The 22,081-nt window shown below is 42.0% G+C and overlaps 2 protein-coding genes across 5 annotated transcripts in view; one reads left to right on the top strand and one right to left on the bottom strand.

Annotated features, from left to right (window-relative positions):
- Positions 1 to 22,081, bottom strand: part of LOC139373185 (gamma-aminobutyric acid receptor subunit beta-3-like) — a 57,063-nt gene that overhangs the window by 23,807 nt on the left and 11,175 nt on the right. For 2 of the 4 annotated variants that reach the window (XM_071113363.1, XM_071113360.1), the window contains exons 2-4: positions 2,869 to 2,916; positions 2,113 to 2,204; positions 1,907 to 1,974 (exon numbers count right to left, since the gene is read on the bottom strand). In XM_071113363.1, coding sequence (XP_070969464.1) covers positions 1,907 to 1,974; positions 2,113 to 2,204; positions 2,869 to 2,916 — 208 coding nt within the window. Of the gene's footprint in view, positions 1 to 1,906; positions 1,975 to 2,112; positions 2,205 to 2,288; positions 2,487 to 2,868; positions 2,917 to 22,081 lie in introns of those variants that run through there. The other 2 variants (XM_071113361.1, XM_071113362.1) reach the window with 1 other exon arrangement.
- The window catches only part of LOC139373186 (gamma-aminobutyric acid receptor subunit alpha-5-like), a 35,802-nt gene continuing 17,470 nt past the window's right edge, over positions 3,750 to 22,081 (top strand). Inside the window, exons 1-6 of the mRNA XM_071113364.1 lie at positions 3,750 to 4,625; positions 5,253 to 5,337; positions 5,522 to 5,646; positions 7,093 to 7,160; positions 9,877 to 10,097; positions 18,907 to 18,989. Coding sequence (XP_070969465.1) covers positions 4,607 to 4,625; positions 5,253 to 5,337; positions 5,522 to 5,646; positions 7,093 to 7,160; positions 9,877 to 10,097; positions 18,907 to 18,989 — 601 coding nt within the window. The 5' untranslated portion in view covers positions 3,750 to 4,606. The remainder of the gene's footprint in view (positions 4,626 to 5,252; positions 5,338 to 5,521; positions 5,647 to 7,092; positions 7,161 to 9,876; positions 10,098 to 18,906; positions 18,990 to 22,081) is intronic.

A 22,081-nucleotide genomic window follows, 5' to 3' on the forward strand; every position in this document is an offset into this window, starting at 1 on the left:
TGGCAGCATTATGCTGTGGGGATGTTTTTCAGCGGCAGGTAGTGGGAGACTAGTGAGGATCGAGGCAAAGATGAACGGAGCAAAGTACAGAGAGATCCTTGATGAAAACCTGCTCCAGAGCGCTCAGGACCTCAGACTGGAGCAAAGGTTCAACTTCCAACAGGACAATCCTAAGCACACAACCAAGACAATGCAGGAGTGACGTTGGGACAAGTCTCTGAATGTCCTTGAGTGGCCCAGCTAGAGCCTGGACTTGAACACGATCGAACATGTCTGGAGAGACCTGAAAACAGCTGTGCTGCAACGCTCCCCATCGAACCTTACAGAGCTTGAGATGATCTGCAGAGAAGAATAGAAGAAACTCCCCATCTTTCCCAAAACATGTTTTTGCTTTGTCCTTCTGGGGTATTGTGTCTAGATTGATGAGGGGGGAAAACAATTTAATAAATTGTAGAATAAGGCTGTAACATAGCAAAATTTGGAAGTCAAGGGGTCTGAATACTTACATGTATATCCTAATACACTTTTTATGTATAAACCCACCTCAACCACTCCAGTACCTCTGCACATTTAATAAAGTACTGGATCTGACCTGTATATACAGTACTTGCATTCTATTATTTATTTAACTTACATCGTAGTTATTTTTTAAATATGTTTTTGTTATCTATATTATTATTATTATTATTATTATTATTATTATTATTAACACTGCATTCTCAAGATAAGAATTTCACTGTACTGTTTCACACTTGTTGTATCCTGTGCACATTGCGAATTAACGTTGAAACTTGAATTGTGTTGGGGCTGTCCTAAAGTGGCTTCTCACCTGAAGTGCCTGTCCCAGGTAGGGGAGCAGCCCAGAGATCATTATTTCTGATAGAGACGCGAACAGCTGCTGTGCACATGCTGCGCCACTTTCCAGTATACACACTGCACAGGCACAGTTGTAAGAAGTTGAGCCCAGGCATGTGTATTCACAAACAAGCCACAGATGCATGGGGTGGTAAAGGTGTGTCGGGGTGGGGGGTGTAGAGGTATGTGTGTGTGTGTGTGTGTGTGCGCACGTTCATGAGAGAGAGAGCTTGAGAGAGAGAGAGAGAGAGAGAGAGAGAGAGAGAGAGAGAGAGCTTGCGAGAGTAAGAGAGAGATAGCGAGCGAAAGAGAGAGAGATACAGAGAGAGAGAAAGAGAGCTTGAGAGAGTAAGAGAGAGAGATAGCGAGAGAAAGAGAAAGAGAGTGAGAACTTGAGAGACAAAGAGAGAGAGAGAGAGAGTGTGTGAGGGAGAGCTGGGGAGAGAAAAAATAAACTTATTTGAAACCCTTATTCAAGGTTTCAAAGACCTCTCTGATGAGAACAAACTACTGGCCCTGTAGGGGGAGGACACAGAGAGCTGTGTGTTGGCAGCTCACTACATTGCTGCCTGCCATAAGATGAGGTACATTGTCTGTCAGACCAACCATCCTTGCTCATGTCCTCTATGCCATTGTTATTGGTTATTTTGACCCTTGATTATCGTTGTTACTGTTGTCCCGTTGACAATAGATTATTACTTTTTTAATTATGTTAATATTGTAAATCTCCAAGGTAAGCTTTGGCAATATGTACATTGTTAAGTCAGGTCAATAAAGCAAATTGAATTGAACTGAGAGAGAGGGAGAGAATGCCCATGTCTATACTCCTCTTTGAAGTGCTGGAGTTGCTGAACATACTGTACTTTTCACTTTACCTTTCACTTTTCAATAACTCATTGTAGGACATTATTGCATGATTTTGAATGAAAATGTACGCATTACGTGAATCCCAGGAGAAACATATTCAAGTACTATATGAAAGTGAGCAAAGCAAAAAGCACAATTGTGTGAGTCCCAATGTTTACAGTAATCGGGTCGCGAGTTCACTCACCATGTTGACTTCGGATACCATGTCTATGCTCGCCACATCTATACTCATGCCAACTGCAACAGGGGCCCCTGTAATGCAAATGCAATGGTATCATTTACAATGACAGTGAATTCAAAAAATGGCTGCAATATGAGCCCAAGATGAGCGAATCGGCATAGTAAACATGGACACGCTGCAACATGGTTGCCCCACTTTTGAAAACGTACCTCCAAAGTCTGGTCGAAGACGAATATCATATCCCTTTAGTAGTTTGTCCACCGTCTCTTTCACAAACGACATGTTCCCTGGTTCATTCACGCTGAAACAACAACAAAAGGATAGCGTTTACTACAAAATTGCACGTTCGTTTTTCCGTCACACTTTTACTAGAGAAATCACTCACCTTTGTGCGCAACAAACGACAGCTACAATCACTGGTGCTGAAAGAACACTAAACAATTTTCCACTCAGAAAAGCCCACATTCCTTACTGTTTTGGTGAAAAACGTGCAACGCAAAAACGGTACAATGTGTTTACAAATCAGAATATTCCATTGGCAAGTTCTCGTGGAGGAAGTCGTTGGCTTTTCAGACCGTTCAGATCTGTTCGGTTTGACATCACTCGTATTTTGGATTTCTCTCCTCTCTCTCTATGCAACGGGGAGACATGAAGGAACTATACTCCTAACTGAAATGTATATTGGCTACTGGCAAAGACTCCACCGGTGGAGGCGGTAAAGGTACTTTCTTGGATTGGAGCCAACCCCGCTCACTCCAGATATTCATCTAATTGACCGTAAACCTGAATATGTTCTAATCCCAATAAGATTTCACATAATGTGCCAAATAGATGTAGGCCTAGACTGAATTGCTATACCTGATGCAATAAGAGGTCTATCTCCCTTCCTCCAAGTCCTATTCAATAATCAAAATCGACCACTCGAGCCCGTGGGGACTGTCAGTCTACCTGACTGACGTACTTACCTGGTATCATAGATTGCAAACAACTTCTTGTTTCCATCGACTGCATTCCTGAGGGGGAAAAACAAGAGGAAATATGACTCAGTAGAACACTTTCATTTTCACCTGCACAGTAACACATGGTGACTATGATTTATATATACGCTGATAACTCACACCTAGCAACATACAACGCAGTGTAAAGACTGTAATTGAGTCAATTTAGTTTTAGGCACACACTTGGCATACTCTCTTTCCCAAACACTGGAAGTGCTTTATATGATAAGCAGTGCACTTTAGGAATAAGTATTTTAACAGGCTCAAGTTTGTTTCAGCACCGTGGACAGCACCACCCGATGGAATTAATGTAGGGTCAGAACGCGCTATGTGAAACGGAGCTGTACAGTTCAAACGTGGGGCTGAAACACCTTAGCACCACTTAAATAACTCACATATACCTGGCAATTTACAAGACAGTGCGACATGTGTCTACTTGGTGCAAATAATTCACGTATTATAGATCTGTCAAACTGAACTGTCAACTATTGATTGTAATGTAAAAAGGTGTAGAAATTGAATACCGTGCTACAGGAGAGTGAAATATGATTAGTCAGTATAATGTTCTGTCAAAAAATATGGAGTTAGAGTACCCTCTTATGGCAATTGGTATAACGACTTTGTTTGATGTTGGCTAACTGTAAAAAAAAAAAAAAAAAAAACGTGTTTTTTCAGTAAGATTGTGTAATCACACCTTTTGATAGACATTGATTTATTGCGGTCCTTCTTTTCATATTTGAGTGCGGTTATTCTCGATTTCCTCTGATCATTACCGTAATAATTCTCATTGATGGACCTTAGGCTGGTGAGTCATCGTGGCATAATAGGTCGGGGTCGAAATCAAAGGCAGTACTCTGGAGGCAGCGGTACCATGTGCATTAGAACCATAATAAGCGGTACTTCTCTTTTCAACAAAGCTGACGCATTTCCCACTGAATGAGAGAAAAGGCTAGGTAAACAGAGGGGACCAAAATTGGACATGTAGGTGAATAGGTATACTATTTTATTGGGTCCTTGGGATATAGCCTTATTTTTTTCTCTTCAGGATGGATCAACCCACTGCCCCTCATTGATTAAATTGATTTCGACTAGACAGCTAATTAGCTTGCGGGAGAGGATGGCGTTTTATTAACTAACTACAGCAATATGCATAGGCTAGTGTAGCCTACAGTGGCAAGTAAGATAACAGGGGAAAGTTAAGTGACGCTTGGAGTTCCTGGAGGATCGTTTTCACTGTCGCACCTATGATAACGCACCGGTTAGCAAATCGTTGCAGTGTGTGCATGTGAGCAGCAACTGGAGGTGAGTGTGTTTTCTGACTAAGATGGGGCGCCGGGCCGCTAGTCCGCTCTGAGTGGACAAATACCTTGACACTAAGGGTATGTAACACGAAAAACGTTGTTGTCACAACCGAAGATGAGGACTCGGCATTAAAACCTCTCATCTCCAAAAGGCGCGAAGGAGGTGGCGGCACAAGACGCAAACATCCGCTTGATATGAGTAGGAAGTCAGTCAAGCAAATCAGGAGAGAACAATAATCAAAATCAAATCAAAATCAAAGGAGAGAACAATACACGATCGAGACTGACTGCGGTGGCAACTATAAACGGAGTATATCTATATCCCTCTGAAGGAGCAGCAGCATACCCTTGACTTTCATTGCTGCGGGTTTTGTATCGCTTTTCTAACCTGGATTTAGATCAAGATGATGGCTCTCTCTACGGGTAATTGATTTTCAACCCTCTTTTATGCATGAGGATGGCATCAGAAGCACCCCCACTCTCCTTCCCTCTTTTGTTAGGGGGGTATGAGTGGGGGGGGGGGGGGGGGGTCTGGGGAAAGGGAACAGTGAGGGTACATCATTAGCCTACATTGAAAACCTATTGCACTGCCTGCGAATTCATACGCAGTGAGGATCACCAATACAATGCAACTGCGAACACGAACAGTTGCCGCAAAGTGGGGAGATGTTATAATACTGCTGCAACAAGGTGTTTAGCATTGGGCAAAATGAATGCACACAAGGACGTGGGCCAGGAATGTAGAAAGACATGATTGGTATATTCACAGTTTCAAACAGTTATTGTATCAAGGTTAGCCTACTGATTACTCTTGTAGGTCCATTATAGGGCTGCTAGTTGAAAGTGTGCGTGGTCAGGTGTGCGTATTGGGGGAGGGTGGGGTACAGTACAACACCAAAGTACTTATCATTATGGTACTATAGTAATACTAGTACTGTAGTAATAATACTCTGGTAGGAGTATAGTGTAGAAGGTGAAGGAGAAGTAGAAGTATGATGACAATACATACTACTGAAAGTACTGATTGTGGATTATATGTTGTTATTCCAGACAAAGAGGACAAAATGCCCAGCTTTTCTACAATGAAACACGTGTGGATCTCTGTCTTGCTGGTGTGTATTACATGTCACGTGGGGTAAGTGAAACATCTACCATCCAATCTGACTATACACTGCATTACATCCTCATTTGAACAGTAGAGATACTGTACATGTCCAACGATGATGTGCTTTATTTACATCGACACTAGCCTCGTCAAGCAGTCTCCATGTTACAGTATGTGGAACTAACCAGCCTGATTGATGTTGTGTCTTTCCCAGTCGTGGCCAGACCACAGCAGAGGCATTGAAAGAGGCAGAGGCTAATGACAACATCACCATCTTCACCCGGATACTGGACGGACTGCTGGACGGCTACGACAACAGACTCAGACCAGGACTTGGAGGTAATGTATACCGACTTACAGACCACTCTGATCCAAACTCACATCACTAGAGGTTACAGTACAAAGCAATACAACACAATACAGTATTATATCCGTATTCATTTTCTTGGGGCAAATGTCATTCAGTAATACTCTTATTTGACATTATATTTCCTCAGAGTACACTCAAGCCAGGTGCAGCAAGACCATTGTAGCATGCTGATGTAAGAGATTTATAGAACCGAAATACAGTGTGAAATGTGGATGTTTCTGTTTCAACTTACAGTTTGTCTTGGTTTGAATTTATACTGAATGTATTTAGGTTCTTTTGCAACTTGAAGGGATTGGATGGGGGAAAGAGAAATACTAAGAGAGTGTGCCTGTGTGTGCACTGATTTAATGCAATTATATTACTGTAGCCTAAATGCTATGCAGGTTATGCCGCAGCAAATTAACCTGTCACAAGAAAAAAAGTTACCAGCTGATGAGACGATAAATGCATAGTGCGCTCCATACTGAGATGCGCTGTGTGACCCCACGTGGGACCAACTATATGTTTTGGAAACACCCCCTTACTTGCAGGGAGAGGGCTCTGGGGCGTTTTCTTTTTGGTTGGGGGCACCCTGGAGGCCACCCCCCTCTTCCCCAGAAAGCATATGAACACATCATACGCCATGGCAAAATGATTAGCAAATTAGCTTTAAAACTGCAACATTTTCTCTCAGTCTCATGGCAAAATGTTTAGAATAGCATGAGATAAGCTATTAAACTTGATCGGACCTTGCAGGGGGGAGGGGGGGTCGCAAAACTGCAGTATGCCAATGCTTAGCCTCATACATAATTTGTGATCCAGAATAGCATTTTCCCCCTCTATAAAATCACACTTGCTAGACTTCTTGGATTCAGTGAGAAAAATAAAGAGACTGTTCTAATATACAGAATTGCATTGACTGGAATATATTCCAAGAGCAAAGCAATCACAGTAATAGATCAATCCTAAGTGAGAAGGAACTGCACTGCCAACACGCCATATATCACACAGCCCCCCTCATGACCACCACCTCCATCTGCAAAAAGTAACCTTGAGATCCAGACCTCTATTCAGACGAGAGAGAGAGGGAGTCAAAGAGTGTTTTACCGGAAGATAGAAATATCTTGCATCTCTTAGAGGAAAGAAAATGCTCTACCTCCGATTTGGTCTTACAGTGATTTTTAAAATCCTTTCCCCCCTCGTTCTAAATATTTTTTCATAATGTCGCTAATGTAACACGGATACATCCAACATAGATTTGCCAACTGGGGTTGGAGAACAGAGCTGCACTCACTTCCTCAGAATGGTTTCTGTCATTGAAGGCTGTGAAGATTTCAAATGGAAATCTCGATGATGATTACTCATAAATTGAATTTGTCCCTGTCCCTTGTCTCTTCATGTTCACGGTCATATTCCAAATCCCATTCTATCCACAGAAAAGGTCACGGAGATCAAAACCAATATATTTGTCACAAGCTTTGGCCCAGTTTCAGATACTGAAATGGTGAGTCAATTTACAGCCCATTTCATTATGCACCATTTCAATGACGTCCAGTAACGTAATTCTTTGCGATCGGAGTAACACCACACCCTCATGTAAATGTTAAAATACACAGCAATGATCCTAGGCGCATATAGTGACATGTATTCATATTTTTTTGTTAAGTAATAAATCAATATATTATAAATAAATACATCATGGGCCAGATTCCAGGATGCAGATTAAGCACAGTCCTGGACTGAAATGTTATTTCAATGGAGAATCTCCTTTTAGTATTTATTTTTGTTGTCCAGGACTAGTTTTACAGTTTCATATTTTAATTTGACCAGGAAAAGAATCCTGCAGCAACAGGAAATGTGAATTATTACATGGATTACAATTAATGGACATTTTTGTGGGCGTTGATAAACTTTTTGTTAGGGGAAAATCAAGTCTGACATTTTTAAGGTGAAAATTGCTAACTTTAAACCTTATTATCCTCATAGTTTATACAGATTGTCAATTCAAGATTTTTTTTTGCAAAAAGTATTATTATATTATTGATCGATTGACTATGACTTTGTGTAACAGAACTCTTCTTGCGTTGTGTACAATCAGTCATCGACACGGAACTCCAACATGTAGCACTAGTCATGGAGATTTATTCTGATAGGAACAGCACAAAATTGCACGTCATGCAATGCACGGCTCACCATCCAACTCTGCACTCACGCACGCTGGTTTGGTGCTTGTTCACTGGGACGATTCTAACTGGAACATCCCCCCTCGTAAGCAAAGCTACGCAAACCAGCCAATAAGATGCCATGTTGAGTAGGTGAAGGCAAGACAAAACTCAAACCCATTGGCTTAACAATAAAGTGGCAAGGGGAATCACCAATATAACCCTGTTACACTTGCAAATCACCCATTCTGTAGAACCTATGAGAATAGAAAGGTTCAGAACTTTTGTGAAAAAGCACAGTTAAAATTATATGGCAAATAGAAATCAAACTGGATGGAAATAGACGGGAAGGGTTGAGGGTAGTGGAAGGATAGGAGTAAAAACAAACAAAAGATTGTAAAATATATTGTGTCTGTAAAATGTACAGTGCCTTCGGAAAGTATTCAGACCCCTAGACTTTTTCCACATTTTGTTACGTTACAGCCTTATTCTTAAATGTATTTAATTATTTCCCCCCCTCCTCAATCTACAATACAATACAACGACAAAGCAAAAACAGGTTTTCCACATTTTTTACTAATTTATAATAATAAAAAAACTACTGAAATGTCACTTTTACATCGGGTTCAAGTCCGGACTCTGGCTGGGCCACTCAAGGACATTCAGAGACTTGTCCCGAAGCCATTCCTGCATTGTCTTGGCTGTGTGCTTAGGGTCGTTGTCCTGTTGAAAGGTGAACCTTCAACCCAGTTTGAGGTCCTAAGCACTCTGGAGCAGTTTTTCATCAAGGATTTCTCTGTACTTTGCTCTGTTCATCTTTGCCTCGATCCTGACTAATCTCCCAGTGCTGCCACTACCATGCTTCACCGTAGGGATGGTTCCAGGTTTCCTCCAGACGTGATACTTGGCATTCAGGCCAAAGAGTTCAATCTTGGTTTCATCAGACCAGAGAATCTCGTTTCTCATGGTCTGAGAGTCTTTAGGTACCTTTTGGCAAACTCCAAGTGCGCTGTCATGTGTCCCTTTTACTGATGAGTGGCTTCCGTCTGGTCACTCTTCCACAAAGGTCTGACTGGTGGAGTGCTTTAAAGATGGTTGTCCTTCTGGAAGGTTCTCCTTTCTCCACAGAGGAACTCTAGACCTTTGTCAGAGTGACCATTGTGTTCTTGGTCACCTCCCTCGACCTATTGCTCAGTTTGGCCGGGCGGCCAGCTCTAGAAAGATTCTTGGTGGTTCCAAACTTCTTCCATTTAAGAATGATGGAGGCCACTGTGTTCTTGGGGACCTTCAATGCTGCAGAATTATTTTGGAACCCTTCCCCAGATCTGTGCCTCGACACAATCCTGTCTCGGATCTCTACGGACAATTCCTTCAACCTCATGGCTTGGTTTTTTTCTCTGACATGCACTGTCAACTGTGGGACTTTATATAGACAGTTGTGTGCCTTTCCAAATCATGTCCAATCAATTGAGTTTACCACAGGTGGACCCCAATCAAGTTGTAGAAACATCTCAAGGGTGATCAATGGAAACAGGATGCACCTGAGCTCAATTTTGAGTCTCATAGCATAGTGTCTGAATACTTATGTAAATACTTTTTTTTTTATATTTGTTTTTGCAAAAATGTCTAAAAAACTGTTTTTGCTTTGTCATTATGGGGTATTGTGTGTAGATTGGGAAGGATAATAATTTTTTAATCTGTTTAAAAGAAAAGAGTCTTTAACGTAACAAAATGTGGAAAAAGCCAATACTTTCCGAAGGCAGCATGTATAAGCTGGAAGTAGAAGCTTAAGTGTTGTTGTTCGTTAGTTTACTCCAATTAGGGGAGGGGTGGTAGGGTTCGTCAGAAATACTAAATCTAATGAAATAAAATAATACAAAATGAAATACTTTAAAACCTTTTTAAACCTTAGGTACACTACACATTGCATTTCCTCCTGCACAGGAACATTCTCTGAGTCAGAGGGATCAAATTAAAATAGCAGATCTGCATGTGTCCACGGGCTTTGACTCGGAGTGTTATCACCATATATCAACACCATGCCTTTCTCCACCTTAGGAGTACACCATCGATGTGTTTTTCCGACAAAGCTGGAAAGACGAGCGCCTGTGTTTCAAAGGACCCATGGAGATGCTGCCTCTGAACAACCTCCTGGCCAGTAACATCTGGACCCCAGACACATTCTTCCTCAATGGGAAAAAGTCTATCGCCCACAACATGACCACGCCCAACAAGCTACTGAGACTGAAGGATGACGGAACACTGCTCTACACCATGAGGTACCAACCACGGGCCTGTTCAGTACTATTTCAGATAGAAATGTATCACATATGAACAGATAGGAAGTGCCTGTAATGTAGTGTGGGGAATTGTGTCAGGTCTATTCAAATCAAATCACATTTTATTGGTCACATACACATGGTTAGCAGATGTTGATGCGAGTGTAACGAAATGCTTGTGCTTCTAGTTCCCGACAATGCAGTAATATCTAACAAGTAATCGAACAAATTCACAACAACTACCTTATACACACAAATGTAAAGGGATGAATGAGAACATGTACATATAAATACATGGATGAGCGATGGCCGTGCGGCATAGGCAAGATGCAGTAGATGGTATAGAATGCAGTATATATACAGTGGGGCAAAAAAGTATTTAGTCAGCCACCAATTGTGCAAGTTCTCCCACTTAAAAATATGAGAGAGGTCTGTAATTTTCATCATAGGTACACTTTAACTATGACAGACAAAATGAGAAAAAAAATCCAGAAAATCACATTGTAGGATTTTTAATGAATTTATTTGCAAATTATGGTGGAAAATAAGTATTTGGTCACCTACAAACAAGCAAGATTTCTGGCTCTCACAGACCTGTAACTTTTTCTTTAAGTGGCTCCTCTGTCCTCCACTCGTTACCTGTATTAATGGCACCTGTTTGAACTTGTTATCAGTATAAAAGACACCTGTCCACAACCTCAAACAGTCACACTCCAAACTCCACTATGGCCAAGACCAAATAGCTGTCAAAGGACACCAGAAACAAAATTGTAGACCTGCACCAGGCTGGGAAGACTGCATCTGCAATAGGTAAGCAGCTTGGTTTGAAGAAATCAACTGTGGGAGCAATTATTAGGAAATGGAAGACATACAAGACCACTGATAATCTCCCTCGATCTGGGGCTCTACGCAAGCTCTCACCCGTGGGGTCAAAATGATCACAAGAACGGTGAGCAAAAATCCCAGAACCACACGAGGGGACCTAGTGAATGACCTGCAGAGAGCTGGGACCAAAGTAACAAAGCCTACCATCAGCAAGGGCATTGAAAATGAAATGTGGCTGGGTATTTCAGCATGACAATGATCCCAAACACACCGCCCGGGCAACGAAGGAGTGGCTTCGTAAGAAGCATTTCAAGGTCCTGGAGTGGCCTAGCCAGTCTCCAGATCTCAACACCATAGAAAATCTTTGGAGGGAGTTGAAAGTCTGTGTGGCCCAGCAACAGCCCCAAAACATCACTGCTCTAGAGGAGATCTGCATGGAGGAATGGGCCAAAATACCAGCAACAGTGTGTGAAAACCTTCCAGAAAACTTTTGACCTCTGTCATTGCCAACAAAGGGTATATAACAAAGTATTGAGATAAACTTTTGTGATTGACCAAATACTTATTTTCCACCATCATTTGCAAATAAATTCATTAAAAATCCTACAATGTGATTTTCTGGATTTTCTTTTCTCATTTTGTCTGTCATAGTTGAAGTGTACCTATGATGAACATTACAGGCCTCTCTCATCTTTTTAAGTGGGAGAACTTGCACAATTGGTGGTTGACTAAATACTTTTTTGCCCCACTGTATATGAGATGAGTAATGTAGGATATGTATGCATTATTAAAGTGGCGTTATTTAAAGTGATTAGTGATACCTTTATTAAATCCATTTATTAAATGTATTAAAGTGGACAGAGATTTGAGTCTGTATGTTAGCAGCAGCCACTCTATGTTAGTGATGGCTGTTTAACAGTCTGATGGCCTTGAGATGTTTTTCAGTCTCTCGGTCCCAGCTTTGTTGCACTTGTACTGACCTCGCCTTCTGAATGATAGTAGGGTGAACAGGCAGTGGCTCGGATGGTGGTTGTCCTTGATGATCTTTTTGGCCTTCCTGTGACATCGGGTACTGTAGGTGTCCTGGAGGGCAGGTAGTTTGCCCCCGGTGATGCTTTGTGCAGACCGCACTACCCTCTGGAGAGCCTTACGTTTGTGGGCGGAGCAGTTGCCGTACCACGTGGTGATACAGCCTGACAGGATGCTCTCGATTGTGCATCTGTAAATGTTTTTGAGTGTTTTAGGTGACAAGCCAAATTTCTTCAGCCTCCTGAGGTTGAATATGCACTGTTGCGCCTTCTTCACCACGCTGTCTATGTGGGTGGACCATTTCAGTTTGTCCGTGATGTGTACACCGAAGAACTTAAAACTTTCCACCTTCTCCACTACTGTTCCGTCAAAGTGGAGATGCTGTTTCCTGAAGTCCACAATCATCTCCTTTGTTTTGTTGACGGAGTGAGAAGTTTTTTTCCTGACACCACACTCCGAGGGCCCTCACCTCCTCCCTGTAGGCCGTCTCATCATTGCTTACCACTGTAGTGACGTCTGCAAACTTGATGATTGAGTTGGAGGCATGCATGGCCACGCAGTCATGGGTGAACAGGGAGGACACGAGAGGGCTGAGAACGCACCCTTGTGGGGCCCCAGCGTTGAGTATCAGCACACACCACCTGGAGGCGGCCCGTCAGAAAGTATAGAAACCAGTTGCACAGGGCGGGGTCGAGACCCAGGGTCTCAAGCTTAATGACAAGTTTGGAGGGTACTATGGTGTTAAATGCTGAGCTGTAGTCAATGAACAGCATTCTTACATAGGTATTTATCTTGTCCAGATGGGATAGGGCAGTGTGATGGCGATTGCGTAGTCTGTGGACATATTGGGGCGGTAAGCAAATTGGAGTGGGTCTAGGGCACATATGTCAGAGTCAAGGCCCGCGGGCCACATCCGGCCCGCAAGAAGGTTTTTTACGGCCCCTGGGATGATCTTGATTTATTATTAGAACCGGCCCGCAGCAAGCCGGCAGCCCGCAGATCTTTTACACGCACCAATACTACATTTCCCACAATGCAAAGGTGACGCACCGAGCAGTAGGCTGCTTCATTTCAATATTTATTGGCACAGCAGTCGTCAGCATCACAGTAAAATTAACTTTCAGATACCCATCAAAAATGGCAAAACGGAAGGTGGATACTGAGAACCGGGGGTTTCAAACAAGGTGGGAGTCGGAGTATATGTTCACGAAGGTAGCTGGAAAACCTGTGTGTCTTCTGTGTGGAGAAAGTGTGGCGGTACTGAAAGAGTATAATCTGAGACGACATTATGAAACGAAACACGCGGACAAAAACAAGAATATGGACATGGAACAAAGGCTACAAAAGGCAGAGGAATTAAAACGAGGCCTCAAATCTCGACAGGCTCTGTTCAAAAAAGCCAAATCACAAGGCCAGGCTGCTGTCAAGGCCAGTTTTATTTTGGCAGAAGAGATCGCTAAATCAGCCCGGCCATTTACGGAGGGGGATTTCATCAAAAACTGCATGATTAAAGTTTGTGACGAAGTTTGCCCAGAAAAAAGGCAACTCTTTTTAAATGTGAGTCTGAGCAGAAACACCATTGCCGAGAGAGTAGACCAGTTGTCCATCAATCTAAAAGAGCAGCTTGTGAAAAAGGGAAAAGATTTTATTGCATATTCCTTGGCTGTGGATGAGAGCACCGACATTTCTGACATTGCCCAGTTGTCAATTTTCATCCGCGGAGTGGACTCCAACCTAAGCGTGACAGAGGAGTTTTTGGCTTTACGTCCTATGCATGGCACAACTACGGGGCATGATTTGTATGAAGAGGTGTCAAGATGTGTAAATGAGATGGAGCTGCCTTGGGAAAAACTCGTGGGTTTGACAACCGACGGAGCACCTGCGATGTGTGGACACAGGAGCGGACTGGTGGCGAAGATACGGGAAAAGATGCAAGAGGAAAACGCGACAGGTGAGCTGACAGCTTATCATTGTATCATACACCAGGAAGCGTTGTGCGGTAAAGCCTTGAAAATGGAGCATGTAATGAGCATCATCACGCGCACAGTTAACTTTATCAGAGCCAAAGGTTTGAATCACCGCCAGTTCAAGGCATTTCTGACGGAGTTAGAAACGGAGCATGGTGATTTGCCTTATCACACAGAGGTGCGATGGCTAAGCCAGGGAAAGGTGCTTCAAAGATGTTTCGAGCTTCGTGAGGAGATTTGTCTGTTCTTGGACAGCAAAGGGAAAGACACAACACAACTCCGAGACGAAATGTTTCTGTGTGAAATGGCTTTTCTGTGTGACATTACGAGTCATCTGAATGCAATAAACTTGCAGCTGCAGGGTCGGGATCGTGTCATCTCTGATATGTACAGTACAGTGAAGGCATTTAAAACCAAACTGACTCTGTGGGAGACGCAGATGCGGAAAGAAAATTTGAGCCACTTTCCCAGCTGCCAGACCATGAAAGAGAAGCTCTCTACCAGTGCGTTCCCGAGCACACAGTTGGCTGATAAAATAGGTATGCTTGCCGCTGACTTTCGACGCCGATTTGCTGACTTTGAAGCACAAAAAAGCAGGTTGGAACTGCTCGGTAACCCATTTGCTGTTGACGTGGAAAGCTCACCACCAAACCTCCAAATGGAGTTGATTGACCTCCAATGCAATGATGCACTGAGGGCAAAATATGCGGCAGTGGGTGCTGCGGAGTTCGCCCGTTTCCTCCCCGGCACAATGCCCCAGCTGCGCATCCAGGCTGCTCAAACGTTGTCTATGTTTGGCAGCACATACCTGTGTGAACAACTGTTTTCTTTGATGAACCTGAACAAAACATCACACAGAAGTCGACTTACTGCTGAACACCTCCACTCAATTCTGAGGATTTCTTCAGCTCAGAGCCTTACCCCGAACATTGATGAACTTGTGGAAAAGATGGGACACCACCAAGTATCACCCTCAACCTCAAACAAGTGAACATTACTGTGCAATCACATATTTAGAGTTTTTACTCAGTTCAAGTTTAAAAGTTAAAATGTAATATTTGTTTTCACTGCATGTTACTTCTCCTTAAACAAAGTGTTGTTTTTGATTAATAGATTTTTGCACTTTATTTTTTTGTATTTCAATCCAATTATATTTTAAAAATATTTCAGTTGAGTGGATGATAGAAAATTGCTATTATTGTTTTTTCTTTGAAGTAAATTTAGCCCACTTTTGCTAAAATAGAAAATATAGTCTACTGATGGTGCCTTGAATACCGGTTTCTTTCATTTAATGTTCATGTTATGGGGATATTTATATAAAGGAAATTTGTCTTTTGTGTCTGTTGAAAATTAAAGATTACTGACAGAGCCATAAGAAAATATTGCTTTATTTATCTGATCATATTGTAATATATTTGTTAGGTTTTCAGTAGGTTCAATTAGGTTCACTAGACTATATGCGTCATTTAAAAATTTTTCAATGAACATTCGAACAGTCCGGCCCTCGTCTTGTAGCTGATTTTTTTATTTGGCCCTCCGTCCATTTGACTTTGACACCCCTGGTCTAGGGTATCGGGTAGGGTGGAGGTGATATGATCTTTGACTAGTCTCTCAAAGCCGTTCATGATGACAGAATTGAGTGCTATGGGGCTATAGTCATTTAGTTCAGTTACCTTAGCTTTTTTGGGAACAGGAACAATGGTGGCCATCTTGAAGTATGTGGGCACAGGAGACTGGGATAGGGATTGATTGAATATGTCCGTAAACACACCAGCCACCTGGCCTGCACATGCTCTGAGGATGCGGCTAGGGATGCCGTCTAGGCCGGCAGCCTTGCGAAGGTTAACGCGTTTAAATGTTTTACTCACATTGGCCACGGTGAAGGAGAGCCCACAGGCTTCGGTTGTGGGCCGTGTCAGTGACACTGTATTGTCCTCAAAGCGAGCAAAGAAGTTGTTTAGTTTGTCTGGGAGCAAGACATCGATGTCTGCGACGGGGCTGGTTTTCTTTTTGTAATCCGTGATTGACTGTAGACCCTGCCATATACGTCTCGTGTTTGAGCCGTTGAATTGTGACTCTACTTTATCTCTGTACTGACGCTTTGCTTGTTTGATTGCCTTGAGAAGGGAATAGCTACACTCTTTGTATTCGGTCATGTTTCCAGTCGCCTTGCCATGATTAACAGCGGTGGTTCGCGCTTTCAGTTTTGCGCGAATGCTGCCATCAATCTACTGTTTCTGGTTAGGGAGGTTTTAATAGTAACAGTGGGTACAACATCACCGATGCACTTGCTAATAAACTTGCTCACCGAGTCAGCGTATAGGTCAATGCTGTTGTCTGAAGCTACCCGGAACATATCCCAGTCCACGTGATCGAAGCAGTCTTGAAGCACTCGTGCGTCAAACTAAGTAACATAATTTTTATTTTTTATTTTTTTATTTCACCTTTATTTAACCAGGTAGGCTAGTTGAGAACAAGTTCTCATTTGCAACTGCGACCTGGCCAGATATCCCCTTTAAGCTAGGTATATGTTTCTTTGAATGGGCTGCGTTTTTCAGACCATGTGACATCCCGAAAAATTGGTCTTCTCACGAGCGTCTGAACGATTTGGGCTACAAACTAATATGACCCCGCTATGGAAAGGAGATATTCTCACAAATACGATGGTGTTCTCCATTTTGGATTTACGATCTCCGCAAGTGTCACTCGTCTGAAGGTAACTGGTAAAAAAATAAATGAATGGAAGTATGGAGTTAGTTTTGTGCCAACAAAAAAAGGTGGTTAAATGCGTGTCCACAAAACAAAAGTATTTCCTTACTGTAGCTTTCTTATATCTCTTAGATAAAGTGTGTCAAAATCTTATTCCCCCTTTTATTTTTGGACTGTCTGTTTGGCCATTTATGATTGTGTTATTCAATGTGTTTCTATAGGCTATAGTAGTAAAGACCAAATAAAATGTTGGAGGGGAATACCTACAGGGGTCCTACAATTCCAAATCAAATAGCTAAATGATCCATGGTATGACCATCTTAAAATAATTCCATATGTTAGCTGAACCTCCCCCACCACACCCAAAGGCTTAGACTTATAGAGGATAATTTCTGAGCTTTGTGTCTGAAAAGCTAATGTTACCCTCACTGAAATACACCCAGCCACGATTCACAAATGGCCCTGAACTGGTTTGGTTATTGTTGTTGTCTGTGTGTAGGAGGTAACAAAAGCCTCTGCACAGCTATTCTACTCAGCCCAGCTCTTGGTAACGTAGGCTCAGACAATTTTCTGTTCTTTTGTTCTTTGTGATGCTGTATTTTGTGTGTTATCGGACACTGACCAATATGTGGCAGGTTAGATTAAATATTCACCATTGGATTCATAATAGACAGGAACCGAAAGTGATGACAACCAATAGCAATCATACGAATAGATCAGGACTTCCTGGTATCATTTTAGGAGGTATCAGTTAGTCCAGATCAATAACACCCACTAAAATCATCTTAATGCCAGATAAATAGATGCAAGAGGAATAGATGAACCATATTAACCCCTTATGGCCATGTGACCGGGCACTATTTGGCACGATCAGGCATCGCCGTCGCTGGAATCAAAGTCTGATGAGTGAAAGAAGAAGAAGAAGAAGAAGCAGATACCAGGCCCATCATTTTAAAAAGGTAATAGATTTCCCAACGACTCAGGAAATGAAACATCAGGACGTTTCTGCTTTTAATCGCTCCGGTTTTACTACTGTCTCCTAATGTATTTCCATTACCAGGAAAGAGATTAACGCGCTACCTAGATTTATTGCATGGTCCAGCCTTTCAGAATCCACCGACATCAGGGGAGGGCTCCTTCTCTCCAGTGGAGATAATGACTAAATGTGATTGCATTCTCACCCCCCCGATTCCCGAAACATTAGCCCGAGAGCAACAGAGTTTTCAGAAACCTTCAGAAGAGGTTGAAGCAAGTGAGCATCATGCAGTATTCTTATATCCAGAGCAAACTGTGCCTCTGATGCAGGAAATATGCATATTAAGAAACTAGTGCAGTCTTTTTGCCATGTTCATTCCTTTGAGGTGCACTGGTGACATCAACACGTAACAAGTAAATGTTATAATGTTAATCACACAAGAAATGCAGGTGCATAACTGTAAATGCAAAACAAAATGACTAATGGGGATGATTTAGAATAGATGGCACCGGTTACATGTAGGGGGCATTTGAGGGGGCATTTGTAGCACTAATTTTGAAAGGGAAAAAGGCAGCTCTCTATGCATGGACCTACATTAGGATATAGCTAATCAAACCTGTATACCAATATGCTTTCCTTGTGAGACAGAAAATCAGGTTCTTCAATTTCCAGTCCTGCAGTTTCTCTTGTAACCACATGATGGCAGCCTTCCCTGTTCACAATACAGACCAATGAGAATTAGAGTTGGTCCTCCTATGATCCAATAAGATCTTAAAACATGTCAGCTGTCTTTGACGCAACATACGCAAAGTAATAACATTGAATAAGGATGCAGTGAAGTGAACACAACCGGAGTCCATATGGTCCTCAAGGACGAGAGGTGTCCTCATTTCATTGTCATATCAACGTGTTTACATGTGTCACTATATGTGGTTACTTTGTGGACATGTTCTCTGTGAATACACTCTTGACGGACAGTACATGGGGGATTTGAAGTGAATGACAGCTGGGAATTCACAAATAATACAACCACCACAAGATGGCAGTATATTCAAATGTAATGCCATGTGATTGGCTCAGGGTGAATTCTTGGTGATTCTGTCTAGAAATACTACAAGGGAAAAAAACGTCCTGTGATGTAATCGTACAGGCATTGTGCTATCTATGCAACTAACATTAGCACTGGAGATGAAGATGTTGATGATGACGGCGGATTTGAAATGTGAAATAACAGGATTATTATATGTAGTATATCTGTAGGGGATTTGGGTTTATTGTCTTGATCTTTTGTGTCTCTCTCTAGGTTAACCATATCGGCGGAGTGTCCCATGCAGTTGGAGGACTTCCCAATGGATGCTCATGCTTGCCCTTTGAAGTTTGGAAGCTGTGAGTAAAATTCCATGTGTTGATATTTAGTGTATTACTCTTTGCCACACGAATAATACAACGGCACAGATCCCATACGTATAAACATTACTAGGCCCAGACTTCTTATGATCTGAGTATGAGTCAATGACAGCACTATTTATCAAACCTCCAACTCAGTAAACTACCAAATCAATTCCTCTAAAGTGACAATTGAGCTTGCACAGTATTCTGTAGGATGGTACCTATGGAACAAGGAAAGAACACAGAATCCAGCCACAACGACGGCGCTGCAATAAGGAATGACCTGAATCCTGAAACCGGAGGAGCTAAACCTGGTTCAGTTAAACTAGGTGGAGGGCCAAAAGGTCTATATCCTTTAATCAAATTGCTTGTCCTTAATGACCTTTCGTAACCTGGTCCTTAATTACCTCTGGTAACCAGGCCCTTAATTACCTTTGCTAACTTGGCACGTGGCCTGTGGCCTCAGCACCTGGGCTATCCTACTGTACCACCTCGCCAGGGCTCCCAGGGTTGTATTATCACTTACCAATTAGACCTAAAAGCAGACTATGGTCAGGCAGGGCCATCCCCTATACTTTTTGGGGGCCCTCTGCGAGATTTGGTTGGGGGGCCCCCATGCCTCGCTGGCAAAACATTTTGGTGGCCCCCCTCTTGACGGCAGAGAGAAAAAGTTAGAGTTAAAGTACAATTCCACACATTTTGCCATGGGGCATAGAATTTCTTTTGCAATTTTAAAGCACATTTTCTGCAATTCTACACATTTTGCTGTGGGGCGGAGAGAACATTTAGCAATTGTATAACTAATTATATGCAGTTCTACACATTTTGCTATGGGGCAGAGAGAAATTTTAGCAATTGTATAACTAATTATATGCAATTCTACACATTTGCTATGGGGCAGAGAGAACATTTAGCAATTGTATAACTAATTATATGCAGTTCTACACATTTTGCTATGGGGCAGAGAGAAATCTTAGCAATTGTATAACTAATTATATGCAATTCTACACATTTGCTATGGGGCAGAGAGAACATTTAGCAATTGTATAACTAATTATATGCAATTCTACACATTTTGCCATGGGGCGGAGAGAAAAAGTGGCAGTTTTACAGATAATTTCCTGTAATTCTACACATTTTGCCATGGGGTGGAGCAAATTAATTAGCAGTTTTAAAGATAATTTACAGAAATTTGACACATTTTGCAATGACTTATGCCATGTTAATATAATATTTGAGTGAGAGTGACTAACAAAGTCAATGGCCCTTCGTGCCTGGTCGGTAATTCAGCCATGATTACTACATTTACATTTGAGTCATTTAGCAGACGCTCTTATCCAGAGTGACTTTTAGCCGCAATTATGGTTCCTTGCTCAAGGGCACATCGACAGATTTCTCTCCTCGTCGGCTCAGGGATTCAAACCACAACTGTCCGGTCACTGGTCCAACACTCTTAACCTCTAGGCTACCTGCCGCCACCACAACAAGTTTAAATAGCTGGCTAGACTTATTTACCTTTTTTTTAATGCTGACATGGGCTAATTGAGAGACTGGCAGTGACTGGCATAACAAGAAAAATAAAAAATGCTTATGCACAACCAAGTTTCGAAATGGCGCCCCATGTATTCTGCTATTCTAATGGGTGTTTCCTGCCTGCCTGCCTGGTTTAAGTGCTGGCCTGAAATAGCTCAGCTGTACTTTGACCTTTCAGAAGCGGACAGCGCAGATGGATAGTCCCAGGGAAGCTAATAGGAATGCCCTGGGCAGGGTCACGCCATGCCACACTATAGTAAACCCTGGGCTTTGTCACACCATCGGCCGTATATAGCCAGATTAACTAGCTGATTGAACTGCCCCTACAGATGTAGGATCTTAAGTTGATCACTCTTTTGTTGCTGAGATATTTTTCTGCTCAGCAGGAAATGGAAACTTGTAGTGTATTTGAGTTTTAAAAAGCCTTCTAAAAGTTTAGAATTTCACTTTGAAATTACAGACTAGGTTTGTCCTAACAAAAAAAGGCCAGACACTCAGAAAACATTTGCATTTGAGTCATTTACATACAGAGCATACCGATACAGCCACTACAGTATAGCCAGTTGTCTGAGCACTGTGACCACAGGCTCTATTTCTCATTCCAACACCCACACATCCCACTTCACCACCAGATAAAACTGCTTTCCTGTGCAGCCGAGCTCACAGGGGATATGAAGGACGATGGAAAGTGCATCTTGCCTTTACTCTCTTGGCCCACAGTTGACCTTTTTTTCAAGCAGCACAGAAAAACTAAGTCTTATCAAATAATGTTCATGATAAGTAGGACGGATGTGGTAGGGTGTGGGGAGGAGGGAGTGTGTGTATGTTTGTACAGATGTAGGATTGTAATTTGATCACCCTGTTACAGGAGAACTGTTGCAGGATATTTAAAAGGTGTCTATTTGAGAGTTAAAAATGCTTATGAAGTTTGTCAATTCCAATTTGACATTTTTTGACTTGATTGCCCTAATGAAAAATGTATCAACCTCCACAAAAAAATCCATTAATTATAATCCACTTAATAATGTATATTTCCTGTTACTGCAGGATTATTTTCCTGCTATAGCAAACTGGAACAAATTAAGATCCTACGTTTGTATAGGTCTGTGGAGTAGCACGGAAAATGTCTGACCTGACCATGCTGCTGCTGCTAAGACGAAATGCGGGGGTCAATGCAACGTCATATTTGAGACGTGGGATCTCCTTCTTATGCTTTTTTGACTTACTACTGTATATTGCATTGATAGCAGGCACTCTTTTTAAGATGAACTCATAACTAGTGTGCTGTACTACAAGGAACAATAAAATATTGAAATCACCAGCAAATAAACATCACAGGTCAAAAATGTGCCCTTTTGACACTATTCCCCATCTAAATTCATAAAATGGTTAAATTGATGTTAAAACTATATTGTGATGCGTACATAATCTACAAGAGTGCTGTAATAAACAGTCATTGAAGTCTGTGGAATGATGACACTCATGACTCTCTCAGTCTTCAACCGATTAGAGCTGTGGTGAACTGAAGTGCTTTTAGGAGCTGGGTTCTCTATTGT

Source organism: Oncorhynchus clarkii, chromosome 18 (assembly GCF_045791955.1).
Source record: "Oncorhynchus clarkii lewisi isolate Uvic-CL-2024 chromosome 18, UVic_Ocla_1.0, whole genome shotgun sequence".
Classification (NCBI taxonomy): domain Eukaryota; kingdom Metazoa; phylum Chordata; class Actinopteri; order Salmoniformes; family Salmonidae; genus Oncorhynchus; species Oncorhynchus clarkii.